Below are 20637 nucleotides of genomic sequence, written 5' to 3'. Positions count from 1 at the left end.
TATAAGCCAGAATGGCAGCAAATTAAAAATTTGCCTTTTGGTTTATTATAAATTGGTTTATCTTGCTTGACTATAAAGCTAAGAGTTTTTATTTTTTTATTTATTACAAATTCCAGAAATATACATGTTAAGTCTTACACAACTCAGGTTAGAATGCACAAGTATCGTATTATTTTTTTTCTGTGTTTCATGTTAAATTCATGTTGTAAAGTGTACAAAACAGATCATCTAACTAACTGAATGTTGCACTCAGAATCTTAGCTTTTGCATTTTGCTAGTTTATTTTTGTATTAACAAAGGAGTGTAATATTCTTGTTTGTATTAAATATGCAAAACAGCTAACACTAAAATAAAATTAACTTTTTGCAAAACTTGATGTCAAAAGGAATATGAGGGTTTTCAGATTGCTAGCTAATGTGGTATTTTTAAAATTATCTTTGCCTTAGAGTAAGAGGGAAGAACCGTTTCAAAAGCCAGCAGAAGATGCAGCAAAACAAGGGAAATCAGAACAGAAACATCCTAAACAAAAAAATAAGCAACATATCAGTCCAAAGCCCCTCTCTTCACATACAAGTCGTGGGTATGTATAAAATAGGAAAACCTAGCCTAGTGAATAGGTGTACAGCAGCCTAATACTTAGAATGATGGATGATGGACCTTTAACCATGCCATGCTACAGTTGCAGGGGCAGATGTCCCCTTGCAGCGCTGGGATTGAGCTTTCTGGGGGTACATCTAAACCTGGTGTTAATTTCCCTCCCCTTCTCTGGCAGCGGAAGTGGAAGCTTTGTAACCACACTTGTTCAGTTGAACCTTCTGACGCAATAATAATATTATTAATAAATTTAACATGAATGAAATTAAATTGGTGCAGTGCTGCTACTAAACTTGCAGTGAGTGCTTTGGAAGTTGTAGTCACCTTTCAAACTGCTCTCCTGTGCTTGCTCCACGCCATACAACTGTGATGATTGTACTTGATGTCTGCTTTTTCTAGTCCATACTACCTTCTGTCCCAGTGTAACAAAAGCAAACACGTGAGGTAAAGGGAAGTAAAGAAATCTGTCTGTTTAGGGTAATCTGACAAGCACGGAAATAAAATGAAAATTGTATATTACTGAGCACTATCAAAGTATCTTTTTCTTCTGCTACATACCTACATTGCAGGAACTGAACTCGTTTCCATTTTCTGCACAGCTGAGATGTGCCAAGAGAAAAGCCCAGAATGGATGCAGGTTTTAAAATGCATAAATTAATCCATCTCTGTTGTTTTTGTGCTTAATGTATGTTCCAGTGATTGCTTTCATTCACATGACTTTCTGGCAGTGTTAAGGCATTAGATTAAAGATGGGAGAGGAGACTTACCTAGGTGTGAATGCTGTTGGATATTGGGAGATAATTACAAAATGACCACCGGAAATGCTATGAAATAAAATTGCTTTATGAAAAAGTGAGTGGATATATTGTAGTTAAAACCTTTAACTCTTCCGTTTTCATAGCTGTTTGACGTGGTAGATTGTAGTCAATTTTGCAGTGACTAGTGTGTAAAATTCTTCATCATTTGCTATGACTTTTTTCATTGAAGGACAAATTTCTGCCTCTTATCCTTCAGTGGGATAACACAAGACAAAAGTTTCCAAAACAGTCACTGGGCAAATAGCTGTTAATGTGCAGTTCTCAATATGCAGACAGGACTGTTACTTTATATGCAAGCTGCACTGCATGGCCTGCTTTTGCAGCAGAATGACTGGGATCAAGGCACAGCAGTGATGTGTTTTTTGAGCTAATCTATTAGTTTTGCAAACAAAACCCGAAGGAATTCTGTCAGTTTCAAAGAAAGTGACATATGAAAAGAAATTTTGAATATAAAGGGGTTTTTTTGCCTTGGTATTTTTCTTTTTACAAGATGCATTTTATTCTCTGACTTCAGGCTTTTATGGTCTATTTCTGAAGAAGGACTGAAAAAGAGGGGTTTTTCACCCAATGCTGAATACATTAAACTTAGTAATGTTCTGAAGCAAGATTAAAAGCAAAAACCTCTTTAGATTTAAGCTGATAAATCCACAGTTCAGTGCTTAAGGACTTGAAGTATTGCTTATTGCCTGCTATAGGTTAGATGATGTTAATTTTTCTGTGTACGTATGTGTGTAGCAGAAGGGAAGATGAATCCATCTTTTCAAGCACTGAGGCCTTTTGAAGATCAACGCGAGCAGGACATAGTTAGATGAATTATACTGACCGTTGTCCTGGTAGTCAGATGTTTCTAGCCCCAACAGTTCACCTCACCCATGTGCAGAGTGCCTTCAGAGTAGAGTTCATAGAAGGAAATGTCTCAGACACATTAGTGCCAAACCAGGCATTTTTCCTTAAATGCGCCTTCATCAGTGACTTAAACCAAGATGCTGCACTTTGCATTGAAGTAATTGAGGCTTATGTGTGTATTATGTTCTGCTGATTTGCCTGTCAGGGCAAAATCTTCTGGCAGAAGGGTTGTGAGGAAAAACCAACAGGAGTAACTACTTGAAGAGCCACCAACTGTGAATGAGCTTTTTCACAGCTTTCCCAGTTGTGTTGGTATGGATGAGCTATGTTTCAAAGCATGTGTTTTTCACATCTCAGCCCTGGCATTTAAGTGCAAGTATGCTTATGATTGTTGATATAACTTTAGAAGTGCTCTTAAAGAGCATTCTGGATATCAAGCGTTACTCTTTCTGTCTTTTTTTCCTCTTCTCATTCTTGATTTCTTAGGAAGATGAACACTGAATACAGGTCAAAATTTTTGTCTCCAGCCCAGTATATCTACAAAGATGGAGCTTGGTCTCGTATTAGGAGTAAAGTTCCCAACCAGGTGAGTATTCTTAAAAAATCTGAAGCCTGAGTATGCTTTGTATTTTGATTTTTAGATGCAAAAAACTTTGAATTGTGGTGTTTAAAAGATACAGTTTTGAGATTGTGATGCTAACGACTCAAGCTCCCAACAGTGACTATACAAAGGCGATTAGGTTCTGACAAGTCAGTATAATACATGGCAAGAAAAAATAAGAGATGGTATGACTTAAAGAATACATTAATGTGACATCCAAAGTGAAGGAGGAATTTTGTTTCCCTTACAATCAGAATCATTCAGAACAGAGTCTCTTGGAGCAGATAATCTCAGCATTGATGTTCAGCCCAGTTTTAACAAGCAGAAGTTTTCAAAATGCAGAACTGGATGATAGGAGATTCCAAGGGAATAAAAGGAAAAGGCCAACATATGTATCAGCCTAGGCCAGCTTGATAGTCAGGCTCAGTTTGTTAGCTTGCCATGCTGAATGCATTCAAAGCAGTCAGCTGAATTCAGTCATACACAACATAAAAGTGAGAATTTCTCTTGCAAGTTTCAGCCAATCTAAGTATTTTCTTGTAGTTTATTCTGTAACTGCGATCAGTATTATACTGTATAGGAACTCGTTTCACAGAACTCTGAAAATGCTGAAGAGCTTCAGGACCATAGGATTTCTTAGCAAGATGATTGAGTATAATTTCCTGAATTAGTCAAGTAAATCAAAACCGTTAGCAGTGTGCTAAGAAACTGCTAGACCTAGTTCTGCAACTGTCAGATTTCAGTGAATTAACTTAGGCTTCTCCCAGCTGATAGAGGGAGCCTTTGTAAGACACTGTGCGCTACTAAATGTGTGGCAAATACTTGGAAGTGTGAGTTTCCTCATCAGTTGGGACCAAGCTGATGTGGAAGGTAGAACTGGAGTGGATGGCTCTAGGTTGCTGGGCTTTGAGATTTTGAAAATAACGTTTTCTAAGAATTGCAGAAGTAGTGCGGTAGCATTCAGTTCTGTGTTTTCTCACTGGACTTAATCTAGCAAGTAATCTTCTTTTTAGGCATAAAGAAATATATATTGAATATATACAAAATACCTAATGAGAAATAGGTCTCAAAGTTTAAAGTATATTGTAGTATGCAATGATTCATAATAAAATTTTGTGTATGCATGCATGAGATAATCCATTCTGTGAAAAGAGACTCAAGAGGATGTTAGAGTACTAAAAACAAGCAATATTTTTATTTTTGATATGTGTTGATATATGCATTAGATTTACTGTAACTAAGGCTGTAGAATATTCTGAACTATTGCGTGCAGCCTGACTAAGTGGTATACGGAATGTTTCTGTAGAATATTATGACATTTTTCTGGCATGTAAGACTTTCATTTGGAGACTGGATGTTGCATCACTAACATTCAAAACAGTCAGGAGAAGTGCTCAGCTTCAAGAGCAACTGACTGGTAGGGAAGTAAAGGGAAAGGGATGTGTTGCCTTGGAGTGTATGGTGTTTGCGGCACAGCCAGCTGGGAGGAGTCACTGCAGTACAGTCAAGGAAAAGAATGAGGAGCCTGCAAGTGTGGATGGATGTTCTACTTTACCAGGCAGGATCCTTTATGGGTTGTGTTTCAGAGATGTAGGAAGTAAATATATGCAGCATTTAGTTAGAGTGTATGAGAAGCCAAGAAATTCCCACACTGTACATAAGTGTTTTGGATGTCTCTAACTTTTCCGTGGAGATTTTCTTGCTGACAAGAGATTTGCAGGAAACTAGAAAGAAGTCACTTGGCAGTAGGCATGAAGAAGTAAAGAAAGAATTATTTGGATTTTTAGGGCACTCTAAATGAAGGAGTTGTGCTCGGTAGCTGGAAGAGCCAAATTCATTTTAAGACTGTAATAACAAATATTTTATTGATGACAAATGTTCTTAGATTACATACACATTTTTATGTATGCATACCTACATTAGATTCTAGTATGAGTTCATATAGAAAAGACTTCTTTAATTGGAATTACCTGAATTTCTCCTGTCTCTCTTAGACTTTAAATCACATGCCTGTGAGCATATGTTGTGGTTTAACACCAGTAGGCAGCTGAGCCCCGCACAGCCAAGTGTTCACTCCCCTGCAGTGGGATGGATGGACGAGAGAATCAGAAGGGGAAAAGTGAGAAAACTTGTGGGTTGAGATAAAGACAGGTAAAGCAAAAGCCGTGCACGCAAGCAAAGCAAACCAAGGAATTCATTCACTACTTCCCATCGGCAGGCAGGTGTTCAGCCAGCTCCAGGAAAGCAGGGCTCCACCACGCATAACGGTTACTTGGGAAGACAAACACCATCACTCCAAATCTCCCCCCTGTTCCTCCTTCTTCCCCCAGCTTTATATGCTGAGCATGACATCATATAGCATGGAATAGCCCTTTGGTCAGTTGGGGTCAGCTGTCCCAGCTGTGTCCCCTCCCAGCCTACTCGCTGGTGGGACGGTGTGAGAAACAGAAAAGGCCTTGACGCTGTGTAAGCACCTTTCAGCAATAGCTAAAACATCCCTGGGGCTACTATAAAGAAATTTAACTCTATCCCAGCCAAAACAAGTACAGCATATCAAACTAGTTTTACTAGTAGACAAAGAATAATATTTATCTTGTGTAAATGTGTTACTGTGTGGGATTTTTTCTATATCGAGTTTTTTTTAATTCACTATTGCCTTGTTAATATTTCTATATGTATCATTGAGGGTTATACTTCTTAATAAGAAGCTTTTTGTGGGTGTAGTGAAAGCAAAGAGCAAAGTTAAAGCTTGGAATTTTCTGGTCTTCAAGACACGTTGGAAGAAAACCAAGGTTAATTCTTAAAACCTCTGTTAATGCAAGAATAAAAATCCTGACAGACCTGATTCTTGGCCAGGCTTTTTTTTTTTTTTTTTTGTGTAGCATCCATCAATATTTTTGTTCTAAGAACTACAAGATGGGATCCAGCATGGCTAAAATAGTAGGACTGAATGAAATTTTTAATTCATGGTTGAGACGTAAGAAAGGATCTAGCCATTTGAGAAATATGTTAACAGCAAATTAATGAAAGCATGCATAACTTGAAAAAAGTGTCAAGTTCATCGGTTTTATTGTAAAGTAGTAAAGGTACTTTGGCCATTCACAGTATAGGCTGCTCAGCAGTCCTTCTGGTTTCTACATGATTCCATACCTGTTCCCATATAATGCACTGACATGAAGAGAAATGTTCTTCAAAGCTGTATCTAACCTCTATATCTGGTGGGTTGTTGAGACTCACCCCTGTGAAAGGTTCCTACAGAACATCTCTCGCTTAGCATAAGTGATTAGATGATAAGCTCTGACTGATCCAGTCTGGTTTCTCCCTTAGTTGGGATTGCACATGGGTAACTTTGGGTCCAAAGCAGACTTTCGGAAGGTCTGAGCCCAAACAGGCAAATACCATAATAAAATCCTGGTATGACCTTAGCCATAGTGATTACTCCTAGACTGCTACTCTGCAATGTATTATTAAGGGTTGCTTTTCAGCAGTTGAATGAAAAAATTGCTTTGAATTATGCTTTTGAAAAATTAATGCAGGCAATTCATAATCACAGTAGGCCTCTCTGGGGCCTGTGTCCTGCTGAGATAATGCTGCCTGGTGAGTCACTGAAGGAGACGGTTGTCCTTTGTACTTCTTCACAATTCACTGGAGACATAGTATTCTTCCTCCCCCTGCAGTGTCCTGTTGCTCTGGATTTATATTCCTTCTGTTGTGGCTATCCTAATTAAGTTTTCATTCTTCTACTTAATGTGAATAATCCAGTAAATCACTTGCACCTCAAACTTTAAACTCTCCTCTTAAAATGACAAGCATATATTTTTAATGGGCTATTCTTTGGAAGTTTAGTGGGTCAAATTGTGGGATGTTAGCTGGTGTGGGCTAAGTGGATTTCCATCTGCTGCATCCAGTTACTTTTAGTGAGTTTAGTGGAATTTGGCCCACGAACTCTGTTCCTTCCAGGAAGAACTACGCAAAGTCTATCATGAAAGAAGAATAAATAAGAAAAGCTATGAAAATGTGCTTGAGGAAGTGTCAGTGTTACTTTCCTGCTCTTTGACAAAATACTTATTTCCTGTGAACCATTTTTTAGTGAGCCAGAATTCACACAACAATATCACAAAGTTATTTTTAATAATTTAAACATAAAAGTTTTGTTGTTGCTTTTTCTTCCTGCACTTTAATTGTGTTTGGGTGAAGGACACAAGGCAGTGTGAGTGTTTAAATAGTTTTAACCATAAAAATGATAGTGTATAATCAGCAGTATCATGTCTAAAGAGAGGGCTTTTCACTTCTAATTTTAAGAGTAAACCTGACATCTGATTAGTTTTGTATCTCATTCTTACAGTTACTGATAGCCTAGAAGGAATGATTTTGATATTATGTCTTACATACAGTAGTGCCAAGAGTTCTCATGTAATCATCAGTTCCTCACTGAGATAAGATTAATGTAGCTAGAGACAGTTGCAGTGCTCACAGCATACAAACTCGGTATTACACATGCACATAGATCTGTTGACTTGAAATAATCATAAAGTGGTGGTGAATGTATTTTTTGAGTGTTAATGCTTAGAAATCTAAATTAATTTCCTCAAAAACTGGTGAAATACTAGTGCTGATGTAGTTGTTTTACAGCTTTTTACTGAATCTCAGGGAGGCAGCATAGAGCTATGTTGACAGGTTTTTAGCATTTAATTTCTTACTTAGACTGAAATAAAGTTACAAGGGTGATAATAACAATACAGTGTTGAGAGAAAAATAAGAAATTTTAAAATAATTCTGTATTCCTCTCCCTAGGCATCTCAAAACACCCTAAATTCCATGTGGTATATGGAGGTTGGTTGCATCTGAGTTCCTGTTTCAGTGTTTGGAGCGCTGTGTCTGACCGCTGATGGAAAAACTAGAATCCAGCACTAAACTTATTCATAGTTGCTGCATAACTTTTTGCGCTCATTGAATGAATAATTGACAATTTTGCTTTGGCTTCATGGCTAAAACATGCTTACTAAATATACACTTTTGTTATTTTTGCTTTCTTTTTCTTGCATTTACTGTGGCATGCAATGTTTGTGCTGTGGGTGACCATGTATTATGAGTAACTTGCCTTTCTCCTCTAGCTACCATTAGCTAATGCAAATACTTTATAATAGCCTATTAGTGAACTTCAAACAGACATGCAACTTATGAAACCTTGATGTGTAGGTGAGAGAACTTCGAGAAAGAGCAAAGGCTTACAGGCAGCGAGTAGAGGGAACGCATTTCTCCCGATACCATCTCAATCAGATCCTGTCCGATAATAACAGTCTTTGGGATGTGTCCTCAAATTCCAGTTCAGAAGAAGGCATCAGCAACAACATCAGAGCACTAGATCTTGCTGGGTAAGGTCGTCATTCCTGCCTGTTATTCTGCAGCTTTGAAACAGAGCAAAATGCTGAATATAGGCTTAGCATAGCTGTGAGATCTTGGATGTTTGACTGTATTCAAGATGCGATTGGAGAGGGTGCTCAATAATCTCATCTAGGCTCCCTTTCCCCACGAAAGGTTGGACCAGATGGTCTTTCGAGGACCCTTCCAACCTGGTCTGTTCTACGATTCTGTGATATGTAAATCCTCTAGAACAGATGAGGGCATTTACCTTTTCACAGATACATCACTTGATACATGTTCAAATTGAAAAGGAGGTACAGTCCAGTCTTCTGAAAGAAGAGAAAGTTACTCCTTTATAATTCTGCACAAATGCATATTTAGTGTGGCAACCCTAGTCTCATCAAGTCTGGAGGAATTTCGCACTGAGTCATACTGAAGTAATATTCTTCTTTCCACTGGAATGATATGAAATATGTTTTGCCTACTCAGATGTTATCAGTGCTCTTGTCAGGATTAATTAATCTCGTGGTTGAGTCTTAGACACTGTTTAGTTCTGAGATGAAGACTTAGGAACTGGAAGGGTGTACATCCATTTTCTCCTTTCTTTGATGGCGATCAAAATTGGCAGATATTAAATCCCTTGTTAGGAAAATTCAGAATTAGTATTTTAGTGAAATGTATAGACAGCTATTGGTGAAGCAAGGAGGAAAAAAAAGGCCATTTCTGTCTTCTCTAAGATCTGATATTTAAAAACAGTGCCTTGAATGCCTCTGCCTGTAGTCCACTTAGGCTGCTGTATGGGCACTACTTGTCTTGTGTGTGTGAGAGAGATCTACCCATTTGCATGACCGTAGCTCTAATAAGCATTGGAGGATGACATGTAAAAGAGTATTTATTACACTATAATGTGTTATATTAGGTATGGTGTAGATCTTTTGGTTTCCTGGTTTGTTTTTTTGCCTCTGAAATACAGATCCTCTTATTGATCTCATTTTTGTGCCCTGGGCTGATCTGCACTGATTTCTGTGAGCAGCTGAGATTTTAAGACTTTTAAAAGTTGTGCCTAAAGAGGAGTCTTCTAAACTGCTTGGCTTTCAAAATTGTGCCATCAGACATGGAACTAGTTATTTTTTGAGCACTTCTGATAATCTAACTTGTTCTTTAAATTGGAAATAGAGCCCTAATTTTACATTACATTTTTGGAAATGGTAATCCAGACAGAGTTTTCATAGAATCTAGTTTGAAAACGCGTTGTGCTTAAACATCAGTTAAAACTTCAGTGGAAATTTAACCATTTGTCATGTCAACTGTACCACTTTTTAATATCTGAGCTGTACTTTTGGCAAAGGACTGAACTGGATGAATGTGTTCTACATAGAAACATGTATATCATGCAAATCAATGGTATGAAACACTGCTTTCTTTTGTTATCTAGAGTTTCTGAAAAAGAGACTGCACCGAGCCCCAAAATGCTGCAGCAACCTGACTCCAGAGAACAGCCACACCAGGACAGCACTGAGAAGAAAGACTTGGCAGATGCTTTAACTCTTCCAGTCAAAAGGCGTTTAGTTTGGGGTGAACAAGAAGATACTGAAGAAAGGGAGAATGGGCAATCAGCAGAAGAGGAAGAAAACCAAGATGAACAGGCTGCAGTCGTGGCTCAGCAGTTAGAAGAAAACAATAAGGATGCCAATGAAGATAAGAAAATGGAAAGGTAAAACTGAACATTCTTGTGGTGTATATATGTAATTTTTTCCTCTAATGTCTCAGAAATTTGTAGGTTTACTAACTTTTGGTTTTAAATCAGATTTCCTTAAGAGAATATAAGCTGGTGTGACACTATTTTTGTTTTTAACAGTATGATGAGGAATGAGAAAGTTCAAGACATTGAGCTGGTTGATGGAAATGGGCCCATCATTAAAAATACTGGATTTCTAACTTGCAGGACAGAAGTTTGTAGAAGCATGAACAATTCTAATGTTTTTTTCCAAAACTATAAAATTTGCAGTATGGGCCTCTCAGAACAGACTGTTCATTCCACAGCAGCCAAGTGTAGTGAAAACTAAAGCTCACAATTTGCTTCGAATTGACAGCGTAGGATTGATAGGACTGAAAGGACAGAATACATGCTAATCTTTTACTTAAGCATCTGTTTTTCTTAAAAATTAATGGGCAAAGATAAAGGACTTGGGAGAAAAAAATAACTAGCATCCAGTAATCACTGGTGATTATGTTACTGAGCACAGGTGGGAAAAAGGTGGAGGGGTATTTAGAAATAATGAGATCAATTCAGTATGTGCATACTACAGTGCATAGTACTGTATTTGACACTTGAAAGATACAAATTATATTTAGTTACAGAAGTCTCTGGCTTTTTACTGTGCAAGCTATGCATACTTTTTTTGGTAGAACAGTATTTTAGTTTGATAGATACTTAAATCTGATTAACTTTGGCCCTTGTTACCGTACCATCTGAGTGTTTTGTATTCCTCATTGGGTTTTATCTTTGGTGTTGCAGCACAAATCGAAGGTAAGTAATTTTAATTGTCTCCTTTGGGGATAATATCCTGTATGCAAAACCCAGGCAAAGAAAGATTGAGATGCTAGACTCAAAGAGAAATTGAATGCAGGCTTTCAAAACCATCATCCTGAAAACCTTCTTACGTTTCTGTCTAATTCTAGAGCTTATCTAGTTCATAGATGTGTCTCTGATTGACATTGAAGATTTTCTGTTGTCCTGCAATGTGGTTGTGTGTGTGCTGAGATGTGCTCTGGACTTGGCCATGTAGAGCAGCTCAATGCTTGCATGTTAACCTAAGCCTGCTTGAGAGCTAGAAATCGGGCATTCTTTGCCTAGATGTCCTCAGAGCATGTCTAGCGTGCACTGATAGGATCAGGTTCCTTGCACAGTGTGGGTATGCTACCACCTCCTTTAGAAATGCATCTGGAGGAAAAAGACAGAAGTAGTAGTACTGATTTATTTAATAACCTGGGGGCTAGAACGGTTACATAAGTGTGGGATACTTGGTTTCAGTTCCACCACGTTGGCTGAAAAGAGTCAAACCCACATTCCCACCTCTACGGTGGCAACCAGGTTCAAAGTTTTTCTGGGTTAGTGCTGTTTCCAGCCCTCCTGCTGAGTCTCTGCTACTGTGCAGCAATACATTCAAGGTTTATTGGGACAGAGGGAGCCTGAATTTGCAGCTTGAGACTGTTTATGTATTTTATCCAGTTCCATAAAAGAAAAATAAAATACAGAAACTGAGGCTCAAGGGCTGGAATCCAGGACTCCCCATTGCAAGCAGGTGTTTTGGCTACAGGCTGTTGGTGTTTTATTGCCCTAACTGTCTTGCCTTAGGCTTCATTGTAGGAATATATTAGAAACAAAAAGCTTGAGTGCAAGACTCTTGAGTCCTTAGCTAATCCTTTAATCATTTCTCATTTTTTGCAGTGAGAATGCCTTAGTATTGAATTCTTCTGCAGCTGCGTCAGATTCTTCTTCTGTATCCTCGAGGACAGGTGGCAGGCTTCCTACTCCGAAGCTGAGAGCTCTTGGTGGAGCTCAGAGGACTCATCATGATCTCACTACCCCAGCTGTTGGTAAAAAAGACTTTTAAATGCAAAGCACTATTTCAAGAACTAAAGAAAAAAAAAGACAAATATGAATTAATTTATTAGGTTATTTAAGGTAATGAAGCATTTTTCATCTTCTCCACTACAATAGGAGGTGCGGTTCTAGTGTCTCCTCCTAAATTCAAGTCTTCATCTTCACAGCAGAGAACACAAGGTTTAGGAACAGACCCTTCTTCAGCTAAGCAAGGTGCAAGAGAAGCTTCAAAACGAAGGTCCTTCCGGGTGAGCCAGAAAAGAGACTTACCATTATGCATTTTAGGAATGTGTTTTTTAAGTAACTGTGAATGATTTATTTAATAAATATTTTTCTTGAGTTGTCTTTTACTGTTCTAAAATTCTCAGCGTCTGTGACTAAAAAGGCTGATGTCTGAATAAATAATTTTTTGGGGGGTATCAAGCAAAGGAGTTGAGACTATTGGAGTGAGATTGGATGTGCTCCATTTTGGCTTTTTCTGCTCAATGCACAAGATCTGTTAAAAAAAACCAAAACAACTTGCTATGAGGAGCTGTTGATTTCCCCATTAATGTTACTGTAGCTTGCCACTGACATAGGCTCCAGATTCCTTGACCTGAAAGAAACTCAAGAAGGAGAGGTTGGGTGCCTAGGTACAAGATAGGTAAACGTGCCATAATAGTTTCATTCTCCTTTCCTTTACTTTTGTGCTTCTTTTACTTTGCAGCTTGCATAGTTACTAAAAGAAAAATAGAAACATTTAGGAGTTGTTTAACTGTCTTCCTCTCAAAATTGTGGGTTTTTTTTGTCAAGTTGGGCTTAGTCTGAGTTCTACAAAGACAGATAGCATTTCACTGCAGTGCATCCTCTGCACTGTAAGTTCTGTGGTAGAATCAGACACAAGTGCATGAGAAGTTGGTTATGTTAGTTTAAGAACATATTTTTTTGTCGTGAAGAAAATAAGCTCTTGGATTGACCTGACGATTACTTTCAGACCATGTTAAACACTTGTTATTAGGAATAGATTTTCTTTAAGCTGTCTCACAAGCTTTGAAATACTTATTCTTCTAGTACCCTCATGAGAAGTGTAACAGTGTAAAGCAAACATTTGCTGCATATGTGAAGATCTGTACTGGAAGGCTGTATATGAGATGTTGGGTTTTTGTGTTGGTTTGTTGTTTTTTTTTTTCCTTTCCTTCTGTTGTGTTTTAGCCTGATGTGGAAGTGGAAGCTGTTTCACTCCTTACCTCTCCACCTGCTGGGCTGGGAACTTTGGATCCTCTGCCACTTAGGCAGGATCAGTGGCCTCCTAACAGTGTTTCTGATGAGCAAGTTCCTCTTGCTTCAGCCCATCAAGAGCGTTCCTCTACACCTCCTGTGCTGAAGTCAGCCAAAAGCTGTTCTATGCCTTGCTGGAGTCCCTCTCGTCGTATTCAAGGGACTCTGAAGGATCCAGAATTCCAGCATAATGGTGGGTTTTATGTATTAACTGTGTTAGAGTGCTGCAGGATGGAAATGGCTACTGTGTGGTGTTCAGGCCAAGCTTGCTGCCTTACAGACTCTACAAAGAATGTGTTGTTTGTAAACAAAAGCTTTTCTGCTGTAGGTTTAGTCTTACTGAGAAAATGGGCACAACTCTCCACCTTAGTTTCAGGTTCCACTAATATTGTTGTATTCTAGTGGTCTGTTGTCTAATTTTGCCTTATTAATTTCAATAAGTACTTACTCATCATGAGAATAGTTTCGTTTAGCATGAACAGTTGTAACTTTTAATCTTTAGGCTACCACTGGATGCTGTGACACTTTTCCAGCTGCAATTACCAAAAGCTGTGTGTAACTGGCGACCTTTATAGTGTGGTATTATTTTGCAGGAGCTGTGGATTTCTGAGAGATAAGCTCCTTACATATTTCTGCAAGAAACAAAAAAGCCATCTATAAAAGATTTATTGGATATTGAGAAAAGCCATTTCTTGACTGAGGAGGAATTTGTACTGGAGCGTTTCAAAGATTTTTAACAATGTTTAGGGGTACTGGGGGCATAAATTTGATAAAAGAATCCTTCACCCCTTAGACAAAATGAAGTTTATGTGCTTAAGTCGCCATTCCAGAAAGACTTTCTGTAGCTGCTTAAGGTCCTACAATTCTTGGTCCTTTTATTATAAAGATTAGCTAAACTAAAGTAGTATTTCCATTCTAGAATGGAACAAGTAGTTGCCAGGTTAAGTGGGATGGTGAAATCCAGAGAATTTCCTCAGAAAGAGGTTAGAATCGGTGCTGTGTTCTAGCTCTGCACCTCGAGTGCAGTTCACTAAGTAACTTGTAGCATCTACCAAAGATAGGTGCCTTGAGAAGAATACAGTGGAGTAAGTTTATTTTACCTCAGCTTAGAGTAATGGAATTTTGGGTATGTTTGCTATTTATAAGACTCATGTTTTGGAAATAACGTTGTAACATTTTAAAATGTTCTAAGATGAAATATTATGCTTTGTCTATTTTGAAATGATTCAAAACTGTGCCTTTGACTTTTAGGGATTGTTGGCAATCCAAAAACGAGGTCTTTCCAGGTACCCCTTCAGGAAAGAAGCTATAATGATGAAGGTATTTCTTGTCCCAAAGTGTTACTGTATATCATGTGTATATTACCTAGATGAATTTTAACATTTGCGCTAATGTGAGAGGTTTATGAATGCAGTAAGTAATACTGGTTTATGTGTTTGCATGAATAACTACTGCATTGTTTCATCAAAATAATTTGAAAATGTTCATTCTAGTAATCTGAAGTATGAATATGAAGATATATTCTAGTATGAATAAACCATTAAATGCAGTTGAAAATTAAATGGATCATTGTGGCTCAATATGGTTACAATAGCTTGCTCAGTTCCATACCTAAAATCGTTTCCTCCCCACACGTTTTTTAAGCCTTTATGTTGATAGCAACAGAAGCAAACTGCAAAATGATCACAGCTCAGGTTGCAGCTGCAGTACCTTTGGATGCAACTTAAAAGGTACCAAAAATCTTAAGATAAAGATTTTTCTTGTGAGACTTCAGCACCAGATATGCAGCATAAAATGATTCCTCTGACTTTAATTTTCACACCCGTTCCTCTGCTCAGTGTATTAGGGCTACTTATGGCATTGTGTTATTCTGATTGCTGTTTTGGTCTTTTTTTCTGTTTACTGTAAAGTTAATCTGGGGGAGCAGCCAGCGCATAGCCCACCAGTGCATCTTCTTGGCCCTTTTGTGGGCAGACACAAATAAACTTTCAGTAGTATGAGTCAGCCAAAGGTACTGTAGCCTCATTAGCTTGAGGTGCTACACATTGTTTCTTAGCACGGTGTATGAGGTTGAGCTTGGTGTGGTGCCGTGCTAGTTGCAATCACCTGTGTTTGGTTCAGATTAGAGTATGGGCAGAGCAAGCTTATATCTGATTGCAGTTTATTTATAGATATACCCCAGAGCAACCAAAAGCTTTTTTTCTGTACCCCTTACGCTTGTTTGCTCCTTGGTTTTAACCAAGGTTCAGGCCGATTCTCTGTTTTACTCATTGCAGTTGGCTGGAAAATGTGTGGGTTGTGCAGATGGCTCAGCCAAGCATCTGTGTATCTACATAAAACATGCAAAATCCTATAGTACTCTGCAGCTTCCCACAAGCTTGCTGCACACAGATTAAATGCTGTAACTGCTGTTTCTTTTTTTTTCCTATGAGCTGAGTGATGATGTATGAGCTTTCAGAAACAGGTGCAATGTGCCAGCTCACAGATATTTCATATGCCCATATTTGTTCATGTACATACAAACCTGGCAATTATTCCAGTGATATGTCTGTTTGCAGAAATGCAGTTAGCAGTTTGCTCATACATGGCAATATAGTTGTTATGCATAGTGCGTGAGCCTGTTACGGGCTGTTTGGATCACTGTATTTCAAGAATTTAGAAATGCTGCTGAAAAGTTAATTGAAACACTGGCAAAGTACAGGTCCTGTTAGGATTGAGTTGTGGAATTTTTTGTTGTTTTTTGTTGGCGAGGGGCTGGAAAGTAGTTTTACAGTTCTTTTTAATCCATTACGGGAGAATGGGTGTAATTAAGGTCATTTTTCATAGAGACCATCTTGACAGAACCGTAGCAACATTTTAATAATGATGTTAAAGAAGTATAATGTTGTGCTTTATCAGAGAAGCAGCATCCAGGCTGCTTAATTTTAAGAGTTCTGCTGAGTGTGAAGTGGACCCTGTATTCAAAAGGAAGACCTTTCGAAAATACATTTTTAAAGCATGCTTCTTGTTGTCTTTGTGTTAAACTTCCTGTTTTTTTCAGAAGACACATTTCTTTTAACAGCTTGTGGCACACTAGCTGGTTTTGGCACAGAAGGGCTCTTGGCAACATAGGTTCTGATATTTTAGTCGTGTTATTCTAAGGTCGTCTGCTTTGCTTGAAGTGGTGGGTTGCTTTCATGAATATGTCATTATCTAGTCTAGTCTAGACTATACTGTCATTATCTAGTCTATACAGACGTCAGTGGCAGAGGAATGATTTCTGAGAGTAAATGTAAAGACGACTTGGAGAATTAGGCAATTCCCAGGTGACAGTAGGGATCTCATCCTGGAGTTTGTCAAGAGCTGGGCATGTAGCTCTCTTAAACTTACCTAGCATACTAGCAGCTTTCTAGTGAGGGTTTTCTCCAGCATGTCAGTTACCAAGTAATAGAATTAAAGTGTATTGTGGTACTATTTTTGCATCCATTGTGAAAGAGGGCATAAAAATATTTGCACTTTTAAAGTCTGCCATGAATGTCAACTGTGTTTTAATATGTATATTTAATCTTCCTATTTACTTTTTCCCTTTTTGGTTTCCCTACAGATGACAGGTTGTCTCAGATTTCTGCTCGCTCGGCAGCATCTAGCTCGCTTGCATCTCAGATACTGGAACGAGCTCAGAAGAGGAAGGATTTCTGGGGCAAGAAATAATCTCTCCCACCTGTTGTATAGAAACTATTCTGTAAAATGATTTATTTTTTATAGTTTGTAGTGTACATTTTGAAAAATTGTGATTGTAGATATCATGCAGCATCCTTTTGCTTATCACTAATATGGCCCCACTTTTAGGACTTGCCATCCCAATTTAAAATTTCAGTATTCCAACCAGTGTTGAAAATGTAGGTCCTTTATATCTGAGAGTTATGTCTTAATTCACTATGTCACAACAGCTATGTGTTGTTTTTGTTTTGTTTTTTTTTACAGTGGCACCTCTTGAAACTGAGATAGTTATTTTTTTATGCAACCTGTGTGTTACTTTTCAAGGTATTCTGCTGCAGTCATGCAGTATGACCTGGGCCAGTATTCAGTTGCAACACCATCATTCACCAGACACCTCAGTTGCTTGATTTTCACCAGCTATCTTAAAGGCATTCTGTGGTATATTTATGTTACTGTATGAATTGTCAGTACAACACAGTACTGTAACAAAAAGTTACTTTTACTACTTACTGCTTTTAACCTGTTACCAAAAAATTCTTATTATTTCTTAGTGAAGCTAACGTGGAACATACAGGAGTTTGAGAAAAGGACACTAAGCATTAGCGTTTGTTCATTGTCCACAGTTTTTTGGCCAGGATGACTATTAGAGTTCAATGTATAAAGTACTGCAGTTTGTCAGATGTACTGATGTGAACGTTTGTCTTTTTGTGGGCAAGACTTGTGTTTAGTGTTAATTTCAACTTCTCTAGAAAAAGCAACCTCAGCCACCTTAAACAGTGGCCTTCCCCAGCCCCACTTCAAACTCAGGTATTTAGGACTAGTTGATCTCTTAAAGTAAACTCAGAAGAATGTTTTTTCTTGACTTTGACATTTTAATTACCTCTCCTCCTAGTTGCCTGTTGCTGGGAGACTGGCATACTGTTATGATTGTCACGGTGAAAAATGTTTGTGATTTATGCTGACAGTTTGTTTTATCTTTCCAAGTGATGCAAACAAGTTACCATGAAGTAGAGGAAATAGGTGGCTAGCATGCAGTTCGGTTCTTCTTGTGTGGCTTCAAGTTTTAATATTACTTCATTTGGAAATTTTATACAAGAACAATTTGAATTTTGTACACATTTGCTTACATTTTGATTTTATACACAATTATGTACGCATATTACTGAAAATAAAAAAGGTTGCTTGATCTGTTTCTATCCAAGTTATGCCAGATAAATTGGTAGAGCCTATTATGTTGGCACTTCTCTGTTTAGTTCTCTATTTCACCTGTTGAGCTGGAACGTCTGTGGACTTTTGAAAGACAAGATGTTACCTTGGAACTGATCTTCAGAAAGAATAAGTTATTAAAGCTAGATATGTTGATACTTGGAATCGTGACTGGCTACAGATAGTTGGAATCATGACCCAGAGCAGAGGGGTGCTACACAGGCTGGAAGGCTGCAATGCCCAAAGGGCCAGCCCCCAACAAATGAGGTGTTGATTTAAAGAGTGAGTGCTCTCCAGTACTGATCATGGTAGAAAACAGTGTCCGCTTCTTCCAGAAATTGTGCATTGCAGTAGCTTCCTACCAGTGGAGTTTTTTGAAACAAATCGAGGTATTTTATTTTATCTCCAGGACTTCTGGGATTATTCTGTGGCATGCACTTAATATGTAAGTCATAAATGATCAGAAAGTTTCTGCTGAAAGGGAAACTGTATTTGTGTGCAACAGCCTTTATGAAAATTGCCAGTTTTCCTCTAAAATGATAGTTCTATAGTGGAAAACTTCATGGCTAAAATATGGAAATATTTTTGTTTAGGAGGGAATATTGCTGCAGTGTATTGTGGGTGGGTTAATTTGGGTATCTTCTGTCTACGTTCATCATATTCAACACATTCTCATGGTTCTCAAGGCTGAGAGCTCTCATCATCTACTACTTCTCCTCTGTGGTACCTGTAATTTGAGTTTTATGAACTCTCCTCTTTTAAAATCTTTTTTGTTGTTGTTTTTCTAAGTTTTCCTGGGATTACTGGCTATCTGACAGCTAGTTTTTGTGCAGGCCTGATTTTGAGGCCTGCAAGTCATAGATATTATAACAGCGTATGTGCCGATTTTGCTTACAGTATTGTAGTATGAGTCTAGTGCATATGGGTAGGTCTGAGTGTGTTACACGTGTGCTGTATGGTACACGTATATTGATTTCTGCCAGGGAGAAGTGGTAAAGGAGGGAGACATTTTTATTGCATGGGGGTGCAAACCCAATTTAGAGATGAGAATGGAAGCCCCTGGTGTCTCACACATCATCATGACATTATTTTCCATCTAAACAAATTTTAGCTTTTGCCTGAAGTGTTCTACTTGAATTTACTTTGGACAGGAGTATTTAAGGGAAATGTAGAGAAAATACCTTTTTTGAGTAATGCTAGTGCAAAGCTTCTGAAGGATGCTCTTCTGCAGTCTTCAAGGCATATACAAAATTCTTTGCGCCGCCTTTCTGCTACTGTTGTTTATGGAGTTCAAGAGGGTTTTTTGTTTTGTTTTTCTGTATGTTTCAGACCAACCTTCAAACATGTTTCCTGTTGTGTTTTCCAGCAAACTGAGCATGGAAAAAAGGTTCAAAAGTGCACCCTTTATTAATAATGACAGTTGCGTGCTGTACAGTGAACATGTATTGTTTTCTGTCAAGGAAATCTTAGAAGCCTTGAAGTGGAGAGACCAAGTAGATAAACAAGGAGGAAGGCAGTTGCCAATAGGAGATATATCTAAGGAATAAACAGCTTTGGGAGCTTGTCGACTTAAGGTCAAGATTTACAAAACCAGCACATTAATAATGGGCCCAGTCAATAAGTGTTGAATTGAACATCTTCAGCTTGTGTTCCCAAGTTGGGCATACCTGCTGGGTGAATCTCGCTGCTGGGAGTTCACAGCTCTCAACCGCCTGTAGAAGTAAATAAGCTGGCTCTTCCTCGCTGACCGCTGCCAGCTGAGAAAAGGCCTTCCTTTGCCCAGTGTTCCTGCCCATAAAGCGTTTCCCCAGCAAGACCACAAAGAGGAGACTTGATTCCAGCCTGTTGCTTCTCAAAAGCCTTCATGTCTTGCCAGATAATAAGCCTGTTGCCTGTCTGTGAAGGATGATGCTTGGTGGTCCTGTAGTGTCTTGTTTGGGTGGAGGACTGAGAACTGCACAAGATTCACCTGGAGACTGGGAGCCCTTTGGGAAGGCGAGAAAGGCCTGATAATCTTTACAGCTTACACACCTTTTGTTGGATCAGTTTATTCCATTCGTGGGGCTGGAATAAAAGTACAAGAGCAAAAGCACTCATTTGCTGTTATGAGCTTGCTCTTTGCAGGGAGAGTTTGGTGGTACAGTCGTGGCAGCAAATCCTCCTTAGTGCAGACAGTTCTTCAGTGGAGGGGAAGAGGACAACGGAAGCTTCTCACTCCCTGCTTTCTTCAGAGGTCTGCTGGTAAGCGTGCATCAGCTTTGTAAATGTGACTGACTCATGCCAGCTTACCTCTCCTGAGGTAACGAAGGCAGTGACCTGTGCAGATTTTCAGTGGGCCTCAAAGCTTTTCCTTTAAACTATGTTTATATGTGATATACACACATATTACATGTGTGTCTGCGTATGTATATACATATGTGTGTGTGTGTATATATATATATATTAAAAAAATAGGTTTTTGTTCAAGCTGACTTTGTTTAATACTGTCATGTACTGGGGTGTCTCCAAAGCACCTGCTCCAAGACTTGAAGTAGAATAGGAATGGCTGACAGGATCCAGAAAGCCTGCACTTCTGGATTTCTCTCTTCCTAGATCCCTTTCTGGTCGCTGGGTTGGCATGACACACACGCGTACAGGCATCTGCG

At 38.5% G+C, this 20637-nt stretch overlaps 1 protein-coding gene across 6 annotated transcripts in view; it reads left to right on the top strand.

Annotated features, from left to right (window-relative positions):
- The window catches only part of SAXO6 (stabilizer of axonemal microtubules 6), an 83877-nt gene extending 65895 nt beyond the window's left edge, over positions 1-17982 (top strand). For all 6 annotated transcript variants that reach the window (XM_087764370.1, XM_087764368.1, XM_087764371.1 and 3 more), the window contains 10 exons: positions 447-580; positions 2745-2844; positions 7654-7692; positions 8059-8234; positions 9659-9937; positions 11675-11823; positions 11948-12078; positions 13022-13280; positions 14339-14407; positions 16671-17982. In XM_087764370.1, the coding sequence (XP_087620496.1) occupies positions 447-580; positions 2745-2844; positions 7654-7692; positions 8059-8234; positions 9659-9937; positions 11675-11823; positions 11948-12078; positions 13022-13280; positions 14339-14407; positions 16671-16777 (1443 nt within the window). In that variant the 3' untranslated portion in view covers positions 16778-17982. The remainder of the gene's footprint in view (positions 1-446; positions 581-2744; positions 2845-7653; positions 7693-8058; positions 8235-9658; positions 9938-11674; positions 11824-11947; positions 12079-13021; positions 13281-14338; positions 14408-16670) is intronic.
- The last annotated feature ends 2655 nt before the right edge of the window (positions 17983-20637 follow it).

Source organism: Nipponia nippon, unplaced genomic scaffold (genome assembly GCF_047370975.1).
Source record: "Nipponia nippon isolate SJK-2023a ecotype South Korea unplaced genomic scaffold, ASM4737097v1 scaffold_3, whole genome shotgun sequence".
Lineage (NCBI taxonomy): Eukaryota > Metazoa > Chordata > Aves > Pelecaniformes > Threskiornithidae > Nipponia > Nipponia nippon.
Note: the sequence above shows the minus strand (reverse complement) of the source record. Positions and strands in the feature narration are given on the sequence as shown.